At 38.0% G+C, this 25170-nt stretch overlaps 1 protein-coding gene across 5 annotated transcripts; it reads right to left on the bottom strand.

Annotated features, from left to right (window-relative positions):
* Nucleotides 1–558: 558 nt before the first annotated feature.
* On the bottom strand, nt 559–22866 carry LOC112568623. 5 transcript variants are annotated; one of them, XM_025246013.1, is made up of 4 exons: nt 22524–22866; nt 3244–3624; nt 2187–2271; nt 559–1002 (listed from the first exon to the last, which is right to left on the bottom strand). In XM_025246013.1, exons 1-4 carry the CDS (start codon nt 22567–22569, stop codon nt 990–992), a joined length of 525 nt encoding a protein of 174 aa, XP_025101798.1. In that variant the 5' UTR covers nt 22570–22866; the 3' UTR covers nt 559–989. The 5 variants fall into 5 exon arrangements, with proteins under 5 accessions (XP_025101798.1, XP_025101799.1, XP_025101797.1 ...); XM_025246014.1 differs by lacking the exon at nt 22524–22866 and adding an exon at nt 22088–22510; XM_025246012.1 differs by lacking the exon at nt 22524–22866 and adding an exon at nt 5492–5587.
* Nucleotides 22867–25170: the final 2304 nt, after the last annotated feature.

The raw sequence follows: 25170 nt of genomic DNA, 5'->3' as shown, positions 1-25170 counted from the left end.
GTTTCGCTTAAAAGTCTTAGTGTGGAGAGAGAGAGATAGAAATACTGTGCAACCACAGAATATTCTACCATCTGCATACAATTCAATAAACTTTATTGATTCTCATGTGTGACCAAGTGGTGGGGTTTTTGCTAACGACGACAACCGTCCATGATTCAATATAAAAGCAGGTCTTGTCAACAAGTGCAACCACTTTAATGTGCGGCTAGAACAATGGCCACGGCTGCGCCACACGTCGATCTCCTTCCCCGATCCGCTGTCGTCTGCGCTCTTCCTTTTTCCTAACGTCCTCCGTTTGTCGTCACCTTTTTGTCGTCACCCTTATTTTGACGTCATAATTTATGACGTCATACCTCCAGCCCATCACACAGGGGCTATTCAAGCAATACTATACTAGCAATAATATATACATCTACATAATGTTAAGAGATAATAAAATATATAGTTATTGATATAGTTATTTCTCTCTTTCTCTTTTGGGATCAGCATTAATTATATGTATAAGAAAAGTTTTGAATTGTTGTCTAGCTATTCATTCTCTCTTAGTTTTGATATGTTTTTTTGTTTTTGTATGTTTGTTGATAGGGAGTTCCAGGCGCTAATGACCGTGTTTCTATGTCTGTTCATGTACATGTATGTACATATGTGTGTGAGTGTGTTCTCCAAGCTGTTAAGCTGTGCAAGTCGTAGTGGGCACCCATCGGTTTGTTAAAGGTCTACCCACGAACTAATATCCCTGGACTGCTGGCAGACGATTTTTTTCCAGTTAACTGTTAAAACGAGACATTAAAAGACATTACTTCCAGTTTATTCACATTCTTTGTTACGGCTCGACGAGACTAACAGCGGCCAATTACTTAGAAAGAGGCCAAGAGTGAGTCTCGGCATACAGACATCAGTCCATCCATACACGTCCATGGTCAACCATATGCACCTGGTAGTTGAGGAGTACAGCACTCACTGAGCTCTTGTACAGTGTTTCCACACCTTCAGCAAGGCCCTCTGCAAAGACAATAGGCATTGGAAATAACAACAAAATAAAAACATCTAGAACAGGTTCTAAAGATAATGCAAGGAAAAACAGATATAACAATAGCAAACAACGGATTAGAGACAAATGAGTGAGACAGAAACATGACATGGACAGTTTTATAAGGCAAACAGAATGAAGCTGGTAAGAGATTAATTAAACTATTCCATTTGTTCTCCTCTTTTTATAACAACTAAGATAAGAAAAGCAAAGGGATGAACTTGCACAGCAGAGTATTATGTAGTTTTATACAATGTATGCTGCAGCCCAGGCGCTCAAAGTAAGCAAAATTACGACAAGAGAAATGATTAAGATGTAAAAGACATACAAAAATCTTATGGAATTATGAAAGTTCTTACTCTTTCTGTCACCAAAACAACAACATATGGCCACAGAAGATTTTACTTATTGTGTAGCAAAACAATGGAACTTTCTCCCTTTCCATATCCGCCACCTACACGCTATTGAATCCTTTAAACGTGCACTGAAAGCACACCTCTTCCGTGAACATCACTCCTGACAAACTTTCCCATAATACTAGTCCTTTGTCACATCTTCCTTTTGCAAAATCATGTTACTCTCAGCTCTTGTTGTTATTTGGTTCTCTTTGTGTTTTCTGTATTTAATTTGAATCTTCTTTTAGTAAAGTTGCTTCTTCTTTTATAGTTCATATGCTATTTGTTTGATTTCCTGTCCCTCGTGTGCTGTCCATGTTTTGTTCTTGTTCTTAAGCACTAAGAGCATGCTCCTTAGAAGTGTTAGTATGCGTTTTACAAATTTTGCATTTTAGTTTGAGATAATATGCTTAATAATAATAAGGAAGATTTATATAGCACTTTTCCAATGTTTTGCTCAAAGCGCTTTATAGAAATGATATACAGAAGTAAACTGAATCACCAACAACCATGCAACACATTTGTAAATAACAGACACCTGCTCATACACAAAATAAATACAGAGACACATGCAGGCTCATGGTCAGGACAGGGTGACAGTGAAGTCGTTGTTTTGATACAATGCGTTAACGCAAAAATCTGTATAAAACGAAATTTGGCATAAGTCTCCTCTCTTTTATGATTTAGTTCTGAGGATAAATCAGTTATGAGAGCTTCAAATGTTATAGAAATTTATATAGCATGACTGAAATATCACTTACAGCACAAAAACAGCAGCCACATGAAAAAGAATGAAAATTTCAGCAACAGTTAGTCCAGCTCTACTATTCACAGGTCTCTCAGTTGCTAACAGAAAAAAAAGAAAAAGGATTTAACAAATTATAACAACCACACTTTCATGGGCATGCTCTCTCTTTTCTCTCACAAACACACAACCATGCACAGATATATTAGCCCATCCTCAAAGATTCCATTCTTCTCACTGTGTACATACTCATTCATATTACTGAAAAATATTTAAAAATAGAAAAGACAAAAGTGAATTACATTGTATGCCATATTCAATGTGGCGCCAATTTTAAATAGCTAATCTAATCACTTGTTCTGTCTGGTCTGTGGGAAAGAACTTAGTTTGTAACTGCACACAGTTTGTCACTGTAAACCCACTTCAACAAATGTGTCCTTATCCAATGTTAACCCAGTTCCAACGCTAACTCAGGTCCATAAATGAAAAGTTCTCTTGTCCTGCTTGATCACTGGTTGCCATAGTAAATGAGGAAAGAAGATTGAGGGCTGGGTTCCCCTTTATGCATGTTGTGCCTTAGACACAGTTAACCACTTACACCTGGCTACACATTCTCATTGAGCTTCTAGAGATAGTATAATTACATAACTATATGTTAATGTTCTTTACAGTGGACCATAAAAACCCACTATCTTGTCTCAAAAAAATAATTAAGATACAGAATATTTCAGTAGCAAAAGTAATGTTTCCATTATTCGTATGAAATAACTTCTACCATTTTATGGCCTGTTGAAATAACTTTAATATCATTTACACTATTTACTACATAGCTGTCAATCAATATCATTAGCAAGTCAGAAGAAATGGGAAAACTTGGTAGAATTCTGTCTTGAAATGTGGTTAACAAACTCACAATGTTGCTCATTCTCTGCCAAACTGATTACTACAATGCAGTTCTTGTTGGCTTACCTAAACTTCAGAGAATTCAGAACTATGGTCACATTATTCTGTACCATCCTCATGCATTTATTCATAATTGGTTTATAAGTTGAATCACCATCATGTGAAACTACCTTTGAAATTTTTGCAGCTGCCAGTGGCTGTTGTGGCAAGATGATTTGAAGATGGAATGCAAAGTTTGCATTCCATTTGTCCTCCTTTGTGTATGGTGCGGTTGAAGTGGAAAGAAAATTTATAGACAAGGATATTTCCATCCTTATGATCACACCAACATTGCTCTTCATTCTGTTTTCCAGTGCAGTTATCTAGACTGTTGTAAGCAGCGAGACATGCTGTGCTTATAGTGGAGTCTTTCGTAAGATCAAATGTTACTGACTTCTGCATTGAAAGGCAACCACCATTGTCGATGACTGTCTTGTTGATTCTGCAGGTAAGGATGTTTATACCGTCAGTAAAGACATCTGGACAATTCAACTCCTCACCTATCTCCCAAGCTGCAATCAATAATACATGAAAGGTTTCTAAAGGTCACGCTATGGGCTTACATAATATACATTTAGATATACTCTACGTACAGCAAAGACTAAAAATTTTAATAATAAACTACACAGCACAGCATCCTCACATTATCGTCGAAGATAAGCACCACTTAAAATCACCAAACATTTAAGCCACATTTGACAACTTCCTGCATAAGAGTTTACAATATCTTGATAGATTTGACAAAAATTTGTCATTATTGGTTCACATGCACTGTTACTGCTTTCCAATGAAAGATTTGTAAATAAGTCTAATCCGTAATAACCAATGAGGTGGTGGTGCAACTAAGTTACTTGGGACAAGAGATCCCAAATTAAGCAGTTATTGAAAAGTGGTTTTGTGTTTGATTTTATTGAGTGGAGCTGAGCAGACTGAACAGAGAGAAGTTGTACGCAGTTGTGTGCCGGTAATAAACCAGGTGAGCGGTCCGGTGGCGCAACGGTTAGCGCTGTTAGCGCCTGTCACCAATACAGTGAAGGTTGGCTGCCCTGAGTTCATTTCTCGTCTCGGGCATGCTGTTCTTTCTCTGCAATTGACATCTGTTTACAGGGCTGGCCGCCCTCCGCCAAGGACGGTCCCAAGCCCGGCTAAAAAAGGAGAAGGGTTGGGCGTGGGGCCAGCACCCCCACTCCGTAAAACAAATCCTTGCTACCAAAACATCGACAACAGTTAAGACTGTGGTCGATGGCCTATGCCCCAGGAGGGGCGAAGGGCCTAAAAAAAAATAAATAAATAAACCAGGTGTTAAAGATACTTATGTTTTTTTGCATTGGTTAATCTTGGGCCTTTCAGACAAAACTCATACCCTGGTCACATATCTATTCAGGGCTGTGGTCAATTCTCCCTCAAAGTCTCTTTTACATAATGGATGACACAAATCCTCAACTTCCTTCAGCACAACACACAACACTACAGCGCTGTATAACATCATGTTGTTTTGTCCTATACGATAGGAGGCCGGGTAGCACCAAACGGTCTCACAACACAGTGGACAAACTTTGGCTGTCTCTTCAAACCCTTCTCTCCGCCATTACATTTATAAATCACCGTGACCATTTTTTAGTTTGGTAGGAATAGTCGCTATCATAAAGCCAGGATGCTAGAGAACCTGCGAAACAATGCACCACAAACTTGTTACCACAGCAGCCATGCACATCGGAGAAAATGAATACAAACAGGTTCACATACTAGGTAGCCATACATGGCATCATCCTTGTTAACTGCTTCCCCACGAGGCAGGGTCGTGTTATCATCCATGAGCGAGAGCCGACAGAGTGGGTTCGAGATCGAGAAACGGGGGGACGAGACTTAACGGTGCTGAGCTGTTTACAGCCTGAGAATACCTGGCTGCCACTGGAGAGAGGCAGCAGCATCCTTCGACAACAGGATGAGTCACACTCGATGCATGTGTCGATAAACTCTGACCCGCTATTCCTGGAGCGGGAATTCCAAGAAAGATTAATTTGGGCAGGGCAGACTCGACACAAAAATGCACATCTCTTTCTTTCTCTCTCTCGTTCTCTCACTCCCAAAAGCTGTATATTTCCAAAAGTTTAAACATGAATTACCAGCTTGATTACATCACAATATCGATGCATTTATTTTTCGTATCTATGTACAGATTATTTTTTTTCATGTTTTCTATGTTTTTATATTCACCCTCTTCAGTTAAGGGCTATGGCCTACACTAGATAAAGTCAAAGTTTCACACACCCTCTGTTTCTCTCGACGCACTTTCGCTGGTACACCTTTTCCACGTGTGCGGGTACTTATGTATAAAATTGTGAACAATATAGCATCAAAATTTCAAAAGCCACTTACTTAGTGGAATCGAGGCAAAGACAAACAACACACTCCATAGCGCCATCGCTTTTGCTGCAGCACGTCTGCTGCATGCAGCTGCACACCACAACCTGTTTAGCATCCCAGGCCCATAGACTACCGTATGTTCCCCAAAATAAGACCCACTCCATAATGACACTTACAATGATTTTACTGGATGATTGTAATATAAGCCCTACTTCAAACATAATCCCTCGTTCAGATCGTCGGCCAGACGGAGGATTTCGCTCGTCATTGAAACACACAACGAACAAATTGAATTATAAAGTAATGATATAGGTATATAATTCTGATGTACAAACAATATAAGTAAATAACGCAATGCGCCATGACGAATTTCCAGAAGAATACATGATTGTATCAGAATAAATGTAGATTATTTTGTACTTAAATAAAATGTAGATAAGACATCCCCTGATAATAAGCTTTAATACTTCTTTTCGAAAAATAAGTGAATATGAGACTCAGCCTTATTTCCGGGGAAACACGGTAGGCGGGGTTTTTCCCCCACAATCAATAAGGTGGGAGGAATTTCAGCCAATGACAGTGCACGAAACATACTTGCGAGGCGTGCTGATAAGGGGGCGTGAAGGAGGTCGGTTTTTTTTTTTATTTTAGTTTCTCATATCTCATATCAGTCAGGGCTTCTCCTTACGCAAAAAATTGCGTACAGTATGCATTAAAAGTTCGGAGGACCCCTTCAATTTTCATCAATGGGGTCCCCTCCAAAGTGGGGCGAAGAACAGGGACCCCTTAAAAATCTGAAGAAGGGGTCCTTGGGACCCCAAAGTATTTAGCCTTAGCAGAAGCCCTGTCAGTATTAGTGAAATTAGCTTGCATTGTAATATTAAATTATAGTGAGATCAAGAGTTCACTTATATTCATAAATTTGGTAGAAGATTAGCACCCACGTTGAAAATAATGAAATTATGAGATGTGTTTTTGCCTTCCAAGTCCCCCAGCTAGCTAAGGAGGGGGGTGGTGGTTTTTTTCGTGGAAGGTGGGCGGCTTTTACAAGTAAAAGGTTGAAAAAAGCAGCCAGTAAAGGTCAGTGCAACTGTTAGCAGGGAACCTACGCTGTGGCTGAAGACCGTAGACTATTATTATAAATATGACCATGTAAACTCGAAATGCTAACGGAAATGTGCCCTGTGAGCAGGACGCTGAAACATTGTTAAAACTAAAGATATGTGGATTTTATTTCTAAATTTCTAATCAGAGCTTGAGACATGCCATTCTTTTATATTTTTGCACGGAGATCAGTTTTGTGATAGTCTTTGAGAGTGCTTTTGTGAGTATATCTATAATTTATATAACTACAGTGTACACATAATTATTGCAGTATTACAGAGAAATAAAACCTATTGTAGTACATGTCTAGAAAACGAGAAGCTTGTTCTTGCTATTTCATACATGTTTGTGCTATTGTTAGAATTACCTTTATGACTTTCTGCCAATAATATTCATGAATATTTCTAATTTAGTTTTCATATTTTCTTAGAATTTAGTACCTGAGGGATATAAGGACATTATCTGAAAATATTGTGTGACCAGTTGTGCTGATGATCATTTTGAGGCTACTGTGAGAATTGACCTACTTTGCAGATGTGCAAAAGTGGAAGAATTAACAGCTTTCAGGAATCTTCAAAAGTTCATGTAAGAATCAAGTGAACATACCTTGCTCTGTCAACTAAGTTCATCTACAAGGTATAATAGTCATATGATGTGTCATTTAAATTTCATAGGTAAGTCATAGATATTGACATAAACACTTTAGCTGGTATATTCTATATTTCAAATATGCAGTCTTTTAATACATCACATTAAATTTCAGGTCCTCACCACTGAACAAACTGTGTGTACATTTTTAATTCTGGTCAGCTTTCATAGGATGCTGTAATAAAATTGAGTATACTTGTTAATAACTGTGAGTTCTAGAATCGAATGCCATAATATAATTATTTCATAATAATGTATGGTCACTCATTGATAAAGGCAAACAGTCTGTGAAATTATAATTATCATCCTAGCCCATACCAGTTTCTAAGCGGAATCTTAAATTTGATTGTCTACTTTTAAAAAACAAGTTTTATGTTGTTATAATGAACCAGCCTGGTTCGAGGCCATGAACAACAGGGCTGAGGTCGGGTAGATAGCCATAGGTGGGCAGCGGTCAGTGGAAGTGTGTGGGGAGGACAAAAGAAAGCCTTTCTTTTCCTTTCTTACGACTTGATAGGTCGCCTTGATTGATGAAGATGATCAAGGCCCGAGGATGGGAGGTAGGACATAGCTGTTTAGGGGTCTAGCGCGGTAGGCAGCAGTTTTCTTAGTATAATAATAGTATAATAGTGGCGATATAAAGTGCCACGTGTACAAAAAACGGCCTACCAAAGGTCCTTCGTGCCAGCAGCCATCACCATCCTAAATAAAAGACACAAGGACTCGTAGGTCTACTAGCATCCTGCGAAGTTACCTATTTGTGTGTGAGAATGTGTAGGTGCGCGTGTGTGGTAAATGTCTGTATGAGTATGTATGCCTGCCCGTCATATTCTATGTGTTTGTGAGCAAAAGAAAATTTTCTGTCTTGGGTTTCTTCGACAGACAATAAAGTTTTATTTGATTTGATTTGAATAGTGATAGCGTCAGGACCGGGTAGATTTGGTTTCGAGGGTCACGTGACTAGGTGGGTATATAGTTAGTTTTAATGTTTAGTCAAGCTTTTTCTCATTGCTCCCTGAGCGCAGTAGCAGCTGCAAGCGGTAAGTCTGAGAAAGGGGATGGGGACAGTTGCACAAGAGCGCAACTCTTAATGGCACTTGAAGTCTGTGACCTTTGAAGTGTGAGGGTCGCTGTCATCGCAGACGATAAGAAGGGTGCGCGGCGATGGAATACCGGTAACTGCCATTCTTTGCCTGAAGCAACCGCTGGAGGTAGTGGCCGGCATAATACAGCACCTGTGTCCCCCTTGGATTCTTGGTCGTCTGTAGTCGGTGCCGGACATCCGTCGCCTACGACCGCCACTACAGCTGTTGCTCGATGCCTGTGGACACCGGGGGAAGCAGCAGTGCAGGCAGGCAGTGCTCCTCACCTTCGTCTTCGTCACCCTCATTGGTGGCCTGGGATAACAGTGAGGGACGAGAGGATCTCCGCCAGTAGTGAGAGTGTTGTGCCAAGACGGTTCTGTGGCTGTCTACTACTGGTTGTCAAAGGGAAGTTAGTCGCGAGGTTCTTAATGGCCTTTGCACAGATTCAAGATTTTACAATTGTTTCCTTTTGTGTGTCTGGGTGATGTACAGGTGTCAGCACTCCACAGTGCAAATTAGTAACAATTAAAGACGTCAAACAAGGGGGGTGAGCGATGATCATGGTCGAGGTAGGACGCGTCTGTACCTCGGTGTAAAAGAATGCATTTATTTACCTAAACAAAATCTTCTTATGGCCTGTGTTGGTGGATCAGCACATCTGGGATACAAGTCTGTAGATTGTGTCTAAGAAAATCCCATGGATAATATTGTTTCAGTGAAATTATTGTAAAAAAAAAAGTAGAAGCTGGGTGAAGACAGTGAAATTGGCGGCGAATTGTGATCACCTCAGTAGAGCGCTGCAGAGCAGTGTGGGGTTACCCTGTGGGGTTTCTTACTCCTGTGGTTTTAAAATTATTTGTTTGTACGAAAGACTAATGGGTCCAAAAAAGATAAACGATGATAAAAAAAGAAAACAGGTAACCAGCCCTAACGAAAGTATTGTGAACACGTCTGCTCAGAAAACTGGAGAATTCGAAGGAAGAGAGAGAAGACAACGAGAGAGGGCAAAACAGTGTCAGTCAAACATGTCGATCTCAGTCGAGTGACCGACAAACCCTCCTGACCCAAGTTTTCCCCGCTGCCAACATTACAAACAGTGAAATAGCAGACCGACTGGGGAAGTTACAAAGAGTTACAGAAGTTTTGTGTAAGCAAGTGGAGGACGGACATCGCTCACTGAAAGAACATATAGACAACAAAATTGAGTTCCTGTCGAGTACTATCTTCGATCTAAGGAAAGAAAATGATGATTTAAAAAAAATAATAGAAGATCTTCAAATGCAAATGTTAGAGATGAAAGAAGAAATCACTGGGCTAACCTCACTGACAAAAGAGCAGCAAGAAGAAATAAACAATCTAGAACAATACTCGCGAAGAGACTCTGTGAGGATACATGGCCTCCCGGATAATGGAAGGGAGGAAACAAGTTGGGATTGTGAGCAAAAATTCCTTAAAGTTGTCAACATTACTCTTGGTCTGCCAGACATCAACACTCACAAGATCTCAGCGCTGCATAGAGTGGGGAGACTCCAGCATGGCAAACCGAGACCGGTGATAGTAAAATTTGTGTCCAGGAAAGACAAGGAACAAGTCATCAAAGCGCGCTGCAGATTGAAGGGATCAGGAATCGTAATATCAGAGGACCTAACACATTTAAACATCCAAAGACTTAATCGTCTCAAACAACAAGAAGGAGTGGTAGATGCATGGTCGGCAGCAGGAGGTAGGCTGTTTGCAAAACTTCGAGATTCCAGTGTGGTAGAAATAAAAAGTGGAGACACGAGTCCCATAGACAGGAAGCTAACTGAGTTACACAACGAACAAAGAAGTCAACACCAAAGGAGGAGCGAGGGCAACCCGCAACGCTTTCCTCAGGATACCCTTCAGAGACAGCATGTTCACCGGCCGCAAATTCATCAGCAGCCGACCCATAAAGAAAAAGCTCAGCGGGGACTGTCAACACCTCCCTCTCAGCTCTCAAGATCCAGCCATTCTACCCCAACTACACCTACATCAGCCGCGGAAGCCGGTTCGCCCCAACCAGATCAACAAACCGTGAATGAAGTGACTGAGGTGTGCAGATGAGAAAGTGTGTATATAAAGGATATTACTTGTGCAAAAACAATTCTATTTCTCAACACCAGCTTACTGGTAAGTGCATCAACATTAATGTGCACACCCTTATTTGAGACACGCCTTCAGATTTCCTCTGATTCCCTTTCCTTGCTTCCAATGATATATGGTTAAAATGTGGCTATTCCTTGTGAAATATTCTACTGGGGAAGGTATGCACACACCCAGACACATATAACGATTAATTGTTAAAATTTGTCCAACCAATGTTGTAGACATGATTTGTAAAAACGCATGTTCAAAGTTATCAGAACCTGAAGCTATTTGTATTAGATTCTTCCAATATTTAGAAATTTCCACCACCAGTGCCAGCAAACATGATCACCGCCTATGGCAATTAACGGTGACTATGATAAGATATGCCAACCCAATAATAAGGAACTGTCTGTTTATTGTGCTTGTTTGTTTATTTTTTGTTCATATTTTTTGCTATGTTTTTTATGCTTTTTGTCTGAGTTCTTGTCAAGCTGGTTTTTTGTCGTGCCTGGGCTTGCCCCACATATGTCTTTATGGGTATGCTTTTTTATTATAAGTTTACTCACTAATATTCATATTTCATCCTTGTTGCATTATATGCTGTCACTTTTGGTAAATATATTTAGCCACTGCTGTATACTGTATTATTTACACCTTCTAATCATAATATGAATTTTAGAGCAGGTTTGCAGAAACAGTTAGTAGAGGCAGAACAAAAAGTACAAAAAGGGAGCTTATATTGGTTTAAGTACCTATTAGTTTTAGCTGCTGCTAACTGTACCTTTCTATTCACTCCAATATGAGTACAGACTTACAACTCACTTTTGCATCAATGAATTGTCAGGGACTAGGGGACATGCGAAAAAGGAGAGATGTGTTTCATTATTTACGGAATAAGTCTTATTCAATCTACTGTTACAGGACACACATTTCGAACATAAACAGGAAAAAATGATTGTCGCAGAATGGGGTCACTCCTGCATATTCGCATCATTTACTTCTTCCTCCAGGGGGGTAGCAATTCTATTTAATAATAACTTTGAATTTTCAATTAAAAAAGTCTATAAAGATAATGGAGGAAATTATGTGATGGCAGTGATAAAAACATTAGAGAAAGAGTTTTTAATTGGTAGTGTTTATGGGCCAAATAAAGACGACCCAAAATTCTACTCTCAGTTAGAAGAATATGTTAAACAGATAGGAGTAGAAAATATTGTTATTGGAGGAGATTGGAACATTGTTTTGAACTTTCAACTTGACTGTCATAATTACAAACATAAAAATAATATTAAAGGGCAAGAACAAGTTGATAAGATGATGACAAACATGGATCTAGTAGACATATGGCGTGAACTAAACCCAGAAGCACTAAGATATACTTGGCGTAGGAAAAGACCATTCCAACAGAGTAGATTAGATTTTTTCCTTATGTCAGATTCGCTCTCAAATTTGGTCATGGATGCAAATATTACTCCGGGCTACCGTACGGACCATTCACTGATTACTTTGTCATTAGCTACAGAACAAGAGGAAAGGAGATTTAATCTATGGAAGCTAAACTCTTCACATCTGAAGGACAAAGACTATCTAACCCAAATAAACACTGTCATTAAAGAAGTGACAGAAGAGTACTCAGTGTTCCCATATGACAGGGAGAATTTAGCAAATATTCACCCAATGGAAATACAGTTTGTAGTGTCTGATCAAACATTTCTAGATACTATGCTAATGAAAATTAGAATGAAAACAATGACTACTCTAGCAAGAAAAAGAAAAGAAATAATGATAAAGAAAAAATATTAGAAAAAGAAATTACACGGTTAAAATTAAAGATAAGTTAAAAGAAGAAGAAGCCCTTGAACTTGAAAAGAATAAAAGTGAACTCATTAGTTTAAGAGAAAAAAGAATGGAGGGTGTACTGATTCGCTCCAGGGCAAAGTGGATAGCAGATGGAGAGAAAGTAAGTAATTATTTCTGTTCACTGGAAAAACGTAATTATGTAAGTAAGCAAATTCGGAAATTACAGAAGCAAAATGGGGAAAGTATTAGAAAAACTGAAGAAATAAGAGCAGAAGTGCGAGAATTCTTTTCCAACCTGTACGCAGAGAGAGCTGTTCAGGACTTTAGCTTTACTAATATCCAAGAAGATATACCAAAACTTACACAACTTGAACTCAATTTGTTGGATGGGAATATCACTTTAGAAGAAGCGAGCCAGGCAGTTAAAAATATGGGTAATGGGAAAAGCCCAGGGAGTGATGGATTCACTGTGGAATTTTTTAAGGTCTTTTGGAAACAACTTGGACCTTTCATTGTTAGATCTCTAAATGAAGGTTTTAGTAAGGGTGAATTATCCTCTACACAAAAAGAAGGAGTAATCATATGCATTCCCAAAGTAGATAAACCTAGAGACCAAATTAAAAACTGGAGACCAATTACTTTACTAAATGTGGTATATAAGATTGGCTCAACATGCATTGCAAACAGAATGAAAAAAGTTTTATCATCCCTAATTCATGAAGACCAATCTGGTTTTGTCCGTGGGAGATACTTAGGGGATAATGTTAGGCTGATATACGATTTGATTGAACATTTGGATAAAAATAAAGAACCTGGTTTGTTGGTATGTCTTGATTTTGAAAAAGCGTTCGATAGTATCAGCTGGAGCTTCATGCTGAAAGTTTTGAATTTTTTTGGTTTTAGTTCACAGTTTTGTAAGTGGATAAGCACTTTCTACACAAATATCAAGTCTAGTGTGTCAGTTAATGGCACATTGTCTGAATGGTTCTATGTTAGAAGAGGATGCCGTCAGGGGGACCCAATTTCGCCTTATATATTCATCTTATGTGTAGAAATTCTAGCTATTATGATTAGAAAGAATACATACATAAAAGGTATACAAATCCAAAATAGCGAAACTAAAATTGTACAATATGCAGATGACACAGAATTGACTTTAGAGGGTGATAGACAGTCTTTTGAAGAATCAATGAATACATTAAAATTGTTCGAAAAAATATCTGGTTTAGTTCTGAACACTGAAAAATCAAGTGCAATATGGCTGGGAAGCAAAGCAAATTCAACAGCTAAGTATTTACCCCATTTACAGATGCAGTGGAACCCAGGAGAGTTCAAAATTCTTGGTATTTGGTTTACTAATAATCTAAAAGCATGTATAAAGTTAAATTATGATAGTAAGCTAGCCGAAATTAGAACATTGTACAAGATTTGGCTGAAAAGACAGTTAACTCCATTAGGAAGAGTAGCAATACTCAAGTCCTTAATCTTGTCAAAGTTAGTACACTTGTGGTTATTGCTGCCAAATCCCCCAGATCATATTGTTAACAACATTCAAAAATCTATATTTCAGTTTGTGTGGGGTGGAAAAAAGGATAAAATTAGCAGAAAAGTGTCTATTAAGAAAGTATATAATGGGGGGATTGACATACCTGATGTTAGAACTTATATGAATGCCTTAAAACTAACATGGTTGCGGAACATAAAGAAAACCAGTCATAGCTGGAAACTGATTATTATGTCCTCACATAAAATGTTAAATTACCTAGACAAACTTGGCCCAGCAGTTGGCTCTTTTGTAACTGTAAATAGTTTCTGGACGGATGTTTTAAAAGCGTATGAGATATTTGGAGAAAGTGTTGTGTGTAAACATATTGAAGAGATTATATCAGAGCCTATTTTTTGTAACAATAAAATTAAGATTGGGAATAAACCATTTCTGTATAGAAGTTGGGTAGACAAAGGGATATATTTAATTAAACACTTGATGGATGAAAGAGGAAATTTTCTATCATGTCAAGATGTTAAAAGGATATATGATGTAAACATTAATTTTATCTCTCTAAATGGTTGCATAGATGCCATAAAGGAATATATGCATCAAGACAGAGAGAATGCAACTGATCCATCACCGCTTGCCTATGATACAAATAAAACTCTTAGTGTAATTCAATCTGTACAGAAAGGTGCAAGACTGTACTATGATAACATGGTAACTAATACACATGTGCCTAACTGTTGCTCAAAATGGGATACAAGACTAAATAGAAATGTAGATTGGCACATTATCTTCAGGAAAGTAGCCAAGATTAAAGATATTAAATTAAAATGGCTCCAAATCAGAGTCTTGCATAGAATATTGGGGACAAAAATAGCTTTATTTAATATGGGTCTAGAAATTGATGATTTTGTAACTATTGTAGATGTGAAAAAGAAAACATTCAACATATTTTTTGGAAATGTAAATGTGTTCAAGATTTCTGGCAAAACTTTCAAAATTATGTGTCAAACAAATGTGGGATTATGACAAGGATGATATTATGTGAACACCTGGTTTTATTTGGATGCAGTAATAACTTTAAGACAGATGATGTACTGGATTTAATCTTACTACTTGCTAAATTATACATATACTCTTGCAGATTCAAAAAAACCACACCTCAGTTGCAACCATTCATTCAGATACTGCAATATAGATATAAAATTGAAATTTTTAATGCACGCCTGGAAATGAAAGAAGAAAAAGTTGTACAACTTTGGCTACCTTATATGCAACTTGTTGACCAAAACTTAAGCAGTGACTAGACTTTCATACATGTTGATATACACTACCTTATATGTCTTTTATATTGTTATATATGGTATAGTGCAATGGAGTGAATGGCTTAGACATAGAATATGCCATATGATTAATAGGTAAATGAAGAATAAATGTTTATATATTCATAAATAAATAAATAAAATAATGTGCGAATAATAATAATAAAAAAAAAATAAAATAAATGTTTATATATGTTAAAAAGAAAGCTAGTTTAATTGTTAGATACTAGATAGTATATTGAAATTACTTTAAATCAGAGTCCTGCACAAAAATGTTGGGGGCAAAAATGTCTGGCACTATTTAATGTTTGTGATATTGTTATGTATGCTCGTTATAATTCAAGGAATATGAGTTTGTATGATTTTGTCATGTAATGTAATGTGTTAATGGGAAATAAATGTTATTTATAAAAAAAAAAAAAAAAAGACGTCAAACAAAATCACAAAATAGTAACAACGATGTAGAAGAAAGAACAAGGAGGGGACTCGCTGCGTTCTGACATTAAAGGGAGATAACTGTAGATGTAACGGTAACGACTCAAGAGAATAAGGTGAGGGACATCAGAAGAATACTAGGACGATTATGAGTAATCTTGAGAATATTAAGAAATATTATCATATGAAACTGCAAAAGGCTGATCATCACTTCAGTTTGTTAAATGCAGCTCAGCGTAGCTGCAGTGAGTGCAACATGGCGGCATGGAATCCCGCCTATAGATCCCAACGGTTTGCACTTCAAGATAACAACATATACAGTCCTGTTAAAAACCAGAAGAGGAAAAAATGCAGCAGAAAAACGTGTTAACATGAAGGTCCAACGTTTTTATCCAAATTGATGCTTTACCACAAGACATAAACAAAATCAAGAACAGCCGATCCCCTAGCTCAGCCTGTTAGGCGAAGGGACAGAACTCTATCAAACTTAAAAACTCAAAATTGGGATCAGCATTAATTATATGTATAAGAAACGTTTTGAATTGCTGTCTAGCTAGTCATTCTCTCTTAGTTTTGATTTGTTGTGGGTTGTGTTGTTTTTTTTTTGTTTTTTTTTGTTTTTGTACGTTTGTTGAGGGGGAGTTCCAGGCGCTAATGACGTTGTCTCTACATGTCTGTTCATGTACATGTATGTACATATGTGTGTGAGTGTGTTCGCCAAGCTGTTAAGCTGTGCAAGTCGCAGGGGCACCGATTGGTTTGTTAAAGGTCTACCCATGAACTAATAACCCTGGACTGCTCGCAGACGATTTTTTCCAGTTAACTGTTAAAAACGAGACATTAGACGACATAACTTCCGGTTTATTCACTTTCTTTGTTACAGCTCGCCGAGACTTACAGCTCAAGAGCACAAAAGTTAATCTCGGCATACAGTTTGGTGTTGAGGAGGGCAGCACTCACTGAGCTCTTCTACAGTGTTTCCACACCTTCAGCAAGGCCCTCTGTAAAAACAATATGCATGAGAAATAACAACAAAATAAAAAAAAACATATAGATCAGGTTCTAAAGACAATGTAAGGAAAAACAAATACAACAATAACAAACAACGGACTGAGTCAAATGAAATCACTGAGGCACAAACATAACATGGACAGTTTTATACTGCAAGCAGAATGAGGCTGGTAAGAGATTAAGATATTCCATTTGTTCTCTTTTTACAATAACTATGGTGAGAACAGCAAAGGGATGAACATGCATAGCAGAGCATTATATGTGCTTTCATACAATGTATGCTGCAGCTCAGGGGCTCAAAGTACAGGTAGTCCTCGGGTTACGACGGTCTCGAGTTACGTCGTTTCGTGGTTACGACGCTGTAAACGACGCTCATTCCGACTTGCGAGGTTTAGCGTCGTAAGTCGAACTGTACGTGATCCTCATTCCACGTGCGGCAGAAGTCATAAGGCAATCTGAGAAGGGGAAAACAACAACAGAAATTGGCAGGTCATTATGACTTAGTCGTTCGACTGTCGCTACGATTATCCAGGATAAAGATCGCATCCTTGAACACGTGACAGGATCTGCTCCTATGACAGCGACAGTGATAACAAAGCGTAGTGTACTGCACAATATTTTACTGTACTTAAGTTTATTGATAATTATGTAGGGTACTGTGTTAGGATAGGTGTTTGGATAGGCTAAGTGTTTGTAGTACTGTGCTGTTATTATGGTACAGTACTGTATGAACGTATGATCCGACTTACTCGAAATTCGGTTTACGACGCCGCGTTAAGAACGGATCCCCGTCGTAAGTCGAGGACTACCTGTATACAAAATTACGACAACACAGACAATAAAGATGTAAAAGTCATACGAAACTCTTAAGGAAGAATGAAAGTTCTTACTCTTTCTGTCATCAAAATGACAACATATGGCCATATGATTTTTCGTTATTGTGTAGCGAAACAATGGAACTCTCTCGATCCCTTTCCATATCCGCCACCTACCAACTACTAAATCCTTTCAACGTGCACTGAAAACACACCTCTTCTGCAAACATGACTCCTAACAACCTTTCACATAATACTAGTCCTTTTTCACACCCTTCCTTTTGCAATTTCATGTTACTCTTAGCTCTTAATCTTCTTTTAGTAAAGTTGTTTCTTCTTTTATAGTTCATATGTTATTTGTTTGTTTTCCTGTCCCTCGTATGCTGTCTATGTTTCGTTCTTGTTCTTAAGCACTAAGAGCATGCTCCTTAGAAGTGTTAGTATGCATTTTACAAATTTTGCATTTTAGTTTAAGATAATATGCTTAATAATAATAAGGACGATTTATATAGCACTTTTCCAATGTTTTGCTCAAAGCGCGTTACAGAAATAATATACAGAAGTAAACTAAATCACCAATAACCATGGAACATGTTTGTAAATAACAGACACCTGCTCATACACAAAATAAATACACAGACACATTATGCAGGCTCATGGTCAGGACAGGGTGACAGTGAAGTCGTTGTTTTGAAACAATGCTTTAACACAAAAATCTGTGTAAAACTAAATTTGGCATAAGTCTCCTCTCTTTTATGATTTAGTTCTGAGAATAAATCAGTTATGAGAGCTTCAAATGTTACAGAAATTTATATAGCATGACTGATAATGATACAGCAATATCACTTACAGAACAAAAACAGCAGCCACATAAAAAAGAATGAAAATTTCAGCAACAGTTAGTCCAGCTCTGCTATTCACAGGTCTCTCAGTAGCAGAACCTAAGTCTTTTGCTAACAGAAAAAAAAAAAAAAATTTAACAAATTATAAAACACACACTTTCATGGGCATGCTCTCTTTTTTTCTCTCACAAACACACAACCATGCACAGATATATTAGCCCATCCTCAAAGATTCCATTCTTCTCGCTGTGTACATACGCATTCATATTACTGAAAAGTATTTAAAAGTAGAAAAGACAAAAGTGAATTACATTGTATGCCAAATTCAATGTGGCGCCAATCTTAAATAGCTTAGAACCATCTAATCACTTGTTCTGTCTGGTCTGTGGGAAGGAACTTAGTTTGTAACTGCAACCAGCTTGTCACTGTAAACCCACTTCTGCAAATATACCTTGCCAACATATGTCATCACATATAGATAAAAACTATGTAAAAGGTCAAGGAAGTTTACACGGTTCCATGGTCTAGTGGTTATAAGCGGTTGATGGTGTTAAAAGCCCCCAAAAGATGGTTAAGCCTGTCCTGCCAATTTAATTGCTACACAAAAGCAAACTATAGGTTTCCCTAACCCCAATCATTTTCAAATAATTCATAACGTAAAAGTCTACAAGTGGATTCGAAAGTATCTCTGTATGATAAACGGATTTTTACAATGAAACTGACCAAAAAAAGGGTGAGGCAGATGCAAGGAATACTTGATGGTCTGGACAGAGCAACCAAGCATGTACACAGCACAATTAATCTCCATTGAGAATTATGAGATGAAATCATTAAGGGATGTTAACAGCTAGGTTAATTATATAATAATATTAATATTAATAATAATTGCCCGTTTTTACTACAAAATGTATGTGCATTTGAGTTGAATGTCCAGAATGAGGTCTGACAGTGTTGTCTTTACTTCAAATTTATTGAAACAAGACATCCAATGATCTCGCCACCAATGTTCTCTTTTGTTAAAAGAATATTTTTCAAAAGGATATTTTTTTCTTTGCAGCATAGTAAGCTATTCTAGTATTCAAAAGAAATTCAAAAGAGACATAAGAAATAATGCAGAGAAAAGTTCATTACTGTAAAAAAGTTCTTACCTAGAAAACTTGAAGAAACAGATTCTTTAGGCTACAGAGTATGTAGAATTTTTCTAAAATCAGCAAGAATATTACTAACTCATGGATATTAATGGGGCTTCAATAAGTGGATTGTGAAAAAAATGCAATGTGTTACGGAACTTATGGGTTGATAAACTACAAGATTTCATGGTATCTCTTTCTCTGTTAACCCTGTCTTACTTGCTACCAAATGATACATCAACCAGCCATTTACTTAAAAGATAAACAAGGACAGTTCTTCAGTCTCTCAAACTTCTTTGACGGGTAACTTCTCTGAACAAAAGGCGCTCAGACCATGACTGTATGGTTAGTTAAAAAAAATCTGTTAAATATAAAAAATAACCATGGTTAGTCTGAACAAATCCCAAAGTGCTTTCAAAATCATGTTTTTAACAGGCAGTTCAAGAACCTGGCTGTTATCTAAAAACATCCTGATATTAATCTTTGCAATGATTTTTTACCAAAGAAATTCTGCTTGTAAGACATTTTACTTTTTAATGTGTGCCAATATTTCTTATAAAAAAATCCAATGTTAATGATTCAGAAGCAAATTATGAGCAAAAATTCTCTGTTCCATTGACAGTTGGGCTTCACTGATTCTAAGGGAGCAGCCAATAAATTATATTTGCTTAAAGTTTACAATGTTTTACAAACTTTACAGGATTTACTTTCTGAAAACTTGTAAACTAGGTAAGATCTGCAATGTAGCCTTGTAGTTGGTGTGTCCTTATCCAGTGTTAACTCAGTTCCAATGTTAACTCAGGTCCATAAATGAAAAGTCCTCTTGTCCTGCATGATCACTGGTTGCCATAGTAAATGAAGAAAGAAGATTGAAAGTTGGGTTCTCCTTTCAGCATGTTGTGCCTTAGACAAAATTAACCACTTACACCTGGCTACACATTCTCATTGAGCTTCTAGGGATAGTATCATTACATAACTATATCTGAGGATGGGTATACATGGCAGCAATGACTCACATGTACTTCTCAGACAAAGTGAAGATAGAGAAACTGTTTCTTTGGTTTAGTTAATGTTCTTTACAGTGGAACATGAAAATTCAAGACATAAATTTATTTACAAAATAAACAAAGAAACTACCAAAATACTCTAACCTACCTACCTACCTATTCGAAACCTAACACCTAACTCTGTGGGGTGGGACGCTGAGTGATGCGAGCCGCTATTTCCAGCGGACCACAGCGCCTTGCGGCACCGAGGTACTTCTCGCTAACTCAGACTCAAAACGTTCTCACTGCCATACCCAGCAGGACCAGTTCTCGTACCGAGAGAAAGAGGTGCGGGCGCTACCTTACGCCCCCATTTTGTACAGGGCAGCTTGGGTACTACGTCACCCGCAGTTGCTGCCCGTCTCGCGCTGCGCGCCGCTCGCGCGACCACGCGTGGGGTGGAGGGGTTAGGCGAAACTAGCCCTCCCGCTACAGTCACATTATTCTGTACCATCAACATGCATTTATTCATAATTGGTTTATAAGTTGAATCCCCATCATGTGAAACTACCTTTGAAATGTTTGCAGCTGCCAGTGACTGTTGTGGCAAGATGATTTGAAGATGGAGGTGGAATGCAAAGTTTGCATTCCATTTGTCCCCCTTTGTGGATGGTGCGGTTGAAGTGGAAAGAAAATTTATAGACAAAGATATTTCCATCCTTATGATCACACCAACATTGCTCTTCATTCTGTTTTCCAGTGCAGTTATCTAGACTGTTGTAAGCAGCGAGACATGCTGTGGTTGTACTGGAGTCCACTGTAAGATCAAATGTTACTGATTTCTGCATTGAAAGGCAAACAGCATTGCCGATGGCTGTCTGGTTAATTCTGCAGGCAATATTGTTTATACCGTCAGTGAAGACCTCTGGACATTTCAACTCCTCACCTATCTCCCAAGCTGCAATCAATAATACATCAAAAGTTTGTAGTTAAGGTCACACTATGGAGTTACATAATAATACATTTAGATATACTCTACGTACAGCAAAGACTAAAAATTTGAATAATAAACTACACAGCACAGCATCTTCACATTATCGTCGAAGATAAACACCACTTAAAATCACCAAACATTTAAGCCAAATTTGACAACTTCCTGCATAAGAGTTTACAATATCTTGATAGATTTGACAAAAATTTGTTATGATTGGTTCACATGCACTGTTACTGCTTTCCAATGAAAGATTTGTAAATAAGTCTAATCCGTAATAACCAATGCGGTGGTGGTGCAACTAAGTTACTTGGGACAAGAGACCCCAAATTAAGCAGTTATTAAAATGCGGTTTTGTGTTTGATTTTATTGAGGAGAAGGGAGTGGAGCTGAGCAGACTGAACAGAGAGAAGTTGGACACAGTTGTGTGTCGGTAATGAACCAGGTGTTAGAGAGATTTATGTTTTTTTGCATTGGTTAATCTTGGGCCTTTCAGACAAAACTCATATGCTGGTCACATATCTACTCAGGACCGTGGTCAATTCTCCCTCAAAGTCTCTTTTACATAATGGATGACACAAATCCTCAACTTCTTTGAGCACAACACACAACACTACAGCGCTGTATAACATCATGTTGTTTTGTCCTATACGATAGGAGGCAGGGGAGCACCAAACGGTCTCACAAAACAATGGACAAACTTTGGCTCTCCCTTCAAACCCTTCTCTCCGCAATACCATTTATAAATCACCGTGACCATTTTTTAGTTTGGTAGGAATAGTCGAGATCATAAAGCCAGGATGCTAGAGAACCTGCGAAGCAATGCACCACAAACCTGTTACCACAGCAGCTGTGCACATCGGAGAAAATGAATACAAACGGGGTCACATCCTCGGTAGCCAGATATGACATCATCCTTGTTAGCTGAATTCCACACGAGGCAGGGTCGTGTTATCCTCCAGGAGCGAGAGCCAACAGAGTGTACAGTATTCGAGATCGGGAAAAGGGGGGGTCCGAGACTTAACGGTGCTGCGCTGTTTACAGCCTGAGGATACCTGGCTGCCACTGGAGAGAGGCAGCAGCATCCTTAGACAACATGCATGTGTCGATAAACTCTGACCCGCCATTCCTGGAGCAGGAATTCCAAGAAAGATTTAATTTGGCACTCTATTTCTCTCTACGCACTTTCGCTTGTACACCTTTTCCTCGTATGGGGTACTTATGTATAAAATTGTGAACAATATAGCATCAAAATTTCAAAAGACACTTACTTAGTGGAATCGAGGCAAAGACAAACAACACACTCCAAAGCGCCATCGCTTTCGCTGCATCACGTCAGCTGCGTGCAGCTGCAGACCAGATCTGTTTAGCATCCCAGGCCCATAGACTACCGTATGCTCCCCAAAATAAGACCAAATCCGTAATAAGATAAGATAAGAGATAAGATAAGAGAATACTTTATTGATCCCTAAAGGGCAATTCAGTTGCAACTCGATTATATATATTAAACCCACAGGCAGTAATAAGACCTACAATGATTTTACTGGATGATTGTAATATAAGCCCTACTTCAAACATAATCCCTCGTTCAGATCGTCGGCCAGACGGAGGATTTCGTTCGTCATGAAAAACACAACGAACAAACTGAATTATAAAGTCAGGATATAGGTATATAATTCTGATGTACAAACAATGTTAGTAAATAACGCAATTCGCCATGACAAATTACAAGAAGACATGACTGTATCGGAATAAATGTGGATTGTTTGTACTTAAATAAAATGTAGATAAGACATCCCCTGATAATAAGCTTTAATACTTCTTTTCGAAAAAAAAAAAGATTAATTATGAGACTCAGTCTTATTTCCGGGGAAACACGGTAGGTGGGTTTTTCCCCTATACTTAATTAGGTGGGAGGACTTTCAGCTAATCACGGTGCAAGTCATACCCTGTGGACAGCCAACACGAGGCGCGCAGTGGGATAGCGATGACTCACCGCGTGACCGCGGGGTGGAAGAGAAGGAAAGGACAGGCAATGTCCGGTCGCTTTGTTTTGTATTCGCGAGTATCTTTCAATCCTTTGCTATTGAAGAAATCCTCTTAGTAAGTATGTTTTGATATATATATTTATTAATAAGTGAATGATAATGAAAAATTCTACACTCACACACAGCGTTGTATTTGTAATTATGTTAAGAGTCAAAATGTTTTTGTCAGCAAGTTCTCGCTCTCTAGCTCATTGTTTTTCTGAGTGGTTACAGAGGATAGTTTGTAGTGAGTTTATCGCTTCTGAACTCAGACTAAGGCTCTAAGGAACTTGCCTTAAATTCCATTTAAATCCTTGTTGATTTTTGTAACAGCTGTTTTGAACACATTCACGTCACGCGCTGTTATCAGGATGATAGTGTACTTGAAGTGGGTGGCGAAGAAAATTGTATGTTCCTCTATCTATTCTGATATTTATGTGTCTCATTCCCGTGAAAAAAATATGCACACGACGGCAAATCGTTCAGTGACTGTTTAGTTTAGTTTCATACCTGGATAAAAATATATAAAAATATATAGAGTTAGAGAACTAGCTATTTTCTTCCATTATCTGTTTTGCTTTTTTACTTAAATTTGTTGACAAAGTTTGTTTAATCATAATCGGTTTGATCTGGTCTGCCTAGAGGTCTTGGAAGAGTCTTGTGGGACTTGAGGTCAGATGACAACATTTCAGACAATGTAAAGGAAATAATCCCTAATGTTGGTGGTAAGTATACAGGCTGAAACGTTTTGCAGTTTTGAGTTCATTATTGACAATGTATAGAAAATACCAGCAGTTTGAAGCAAATACTGAGTGTATGCAGAAGCTATTTTTCTTCTTATGTATATTAATAGTGGGTTTTCCTGTAGACAATATGATGTGAAAGGTATTGATCGTACATTCATTTGTTTTTTTAAATGCACTTTTCATAGACATTGTATTAATAATGCGGTACCAGTAAATTCTTAAATTATTTCAAATGAGATAACATTGTATGTCTCTACTTTTTCAGGACCTGCACTACTTCATGATTTACAGTTTCTTAGCCTGTGTATAGTGAAGCAAAAGAAAAAGTATATTCAAATTTTCACAAGGAATTTTTAATTGATTGTAAAGATATTAAAAGGCATATATCCCATCTCTGCATCAATATGGATCTGCCTAATGGTATTTGAAACGATGGTAAATGAAAACTACAACTTGGCTAATAATCAGTCTGCAACTGATTTAAGCGAGGTGGCTGATGAGGAAATAGAGACTGTAGAGTATATTGGAGGCTGTGTGCTATGAAATGTTGAAGGGAGATAACTGTAGATGTAACGGTAACGACTCCAGAGAATAAGGTTTTACTGACATCAGAAGAATACTAGGACGATATTGATCGAGTTATCTTGAGAAAATGAAGAAATATTATCATATGAAACTGCAAAAGGGGGATCATCACTTCAGTTTGTTCAATGCAGCTCAAGGTCGCTGCTGTAGCGAGTGCAACATGGCGGCGTGGAATCCCGCATATAGATCCCAAAGGTTTGCACTTTAAAATAACATCATATACAGTCCTGTGAAAAACCAGACGAGGAAAAAAAATGCAGCTATGATTTGCTATCTAGCTAGTCATTCTCTCTTAGTTTTGAGTTGTTGTGGGTTGTGTTTTTTTGTTTTTGTACGTTTGTTGAGGGGGAGTTCCAGGCACTAATGACCGTGTCTCTATATGTCTGTTCATGCACATGTATGTACATATGTGTGTGTGAGTGTGTTCACCAAGCTGTTAAGCTGTGCAAGTCGTACTGGGCACCCATTGGTTTGTTAAAGGTCTACCCATGAACTAATAACCCTAGACTGCTGGCAGACGATTTTTTTTTAGTTAACTGTTAAAACGAGACATTAGACGA

This window comes from Pomacea canaliculata, linkage group LG7 (genome assembly GCF_003073045.1).
Source record: "Pomacea canaliculata isolate SZHN2017 linkage group LG7, ASM307304v1, whole genome shotgun sequence".
NCBI classification, from domain to species: domain Eukaryota; kingdom Metazoa; phylum Mollusca; class Gastropoda; order Architaenioglossa; family Ampullariidae; genus Pomacea; species Pomacea canaliculata.
The sequence above is the reverse complement of the archived record's forward strand: the minus strand, read 5'-3'. Positions and strand labels throughout refer to the sequence as shown.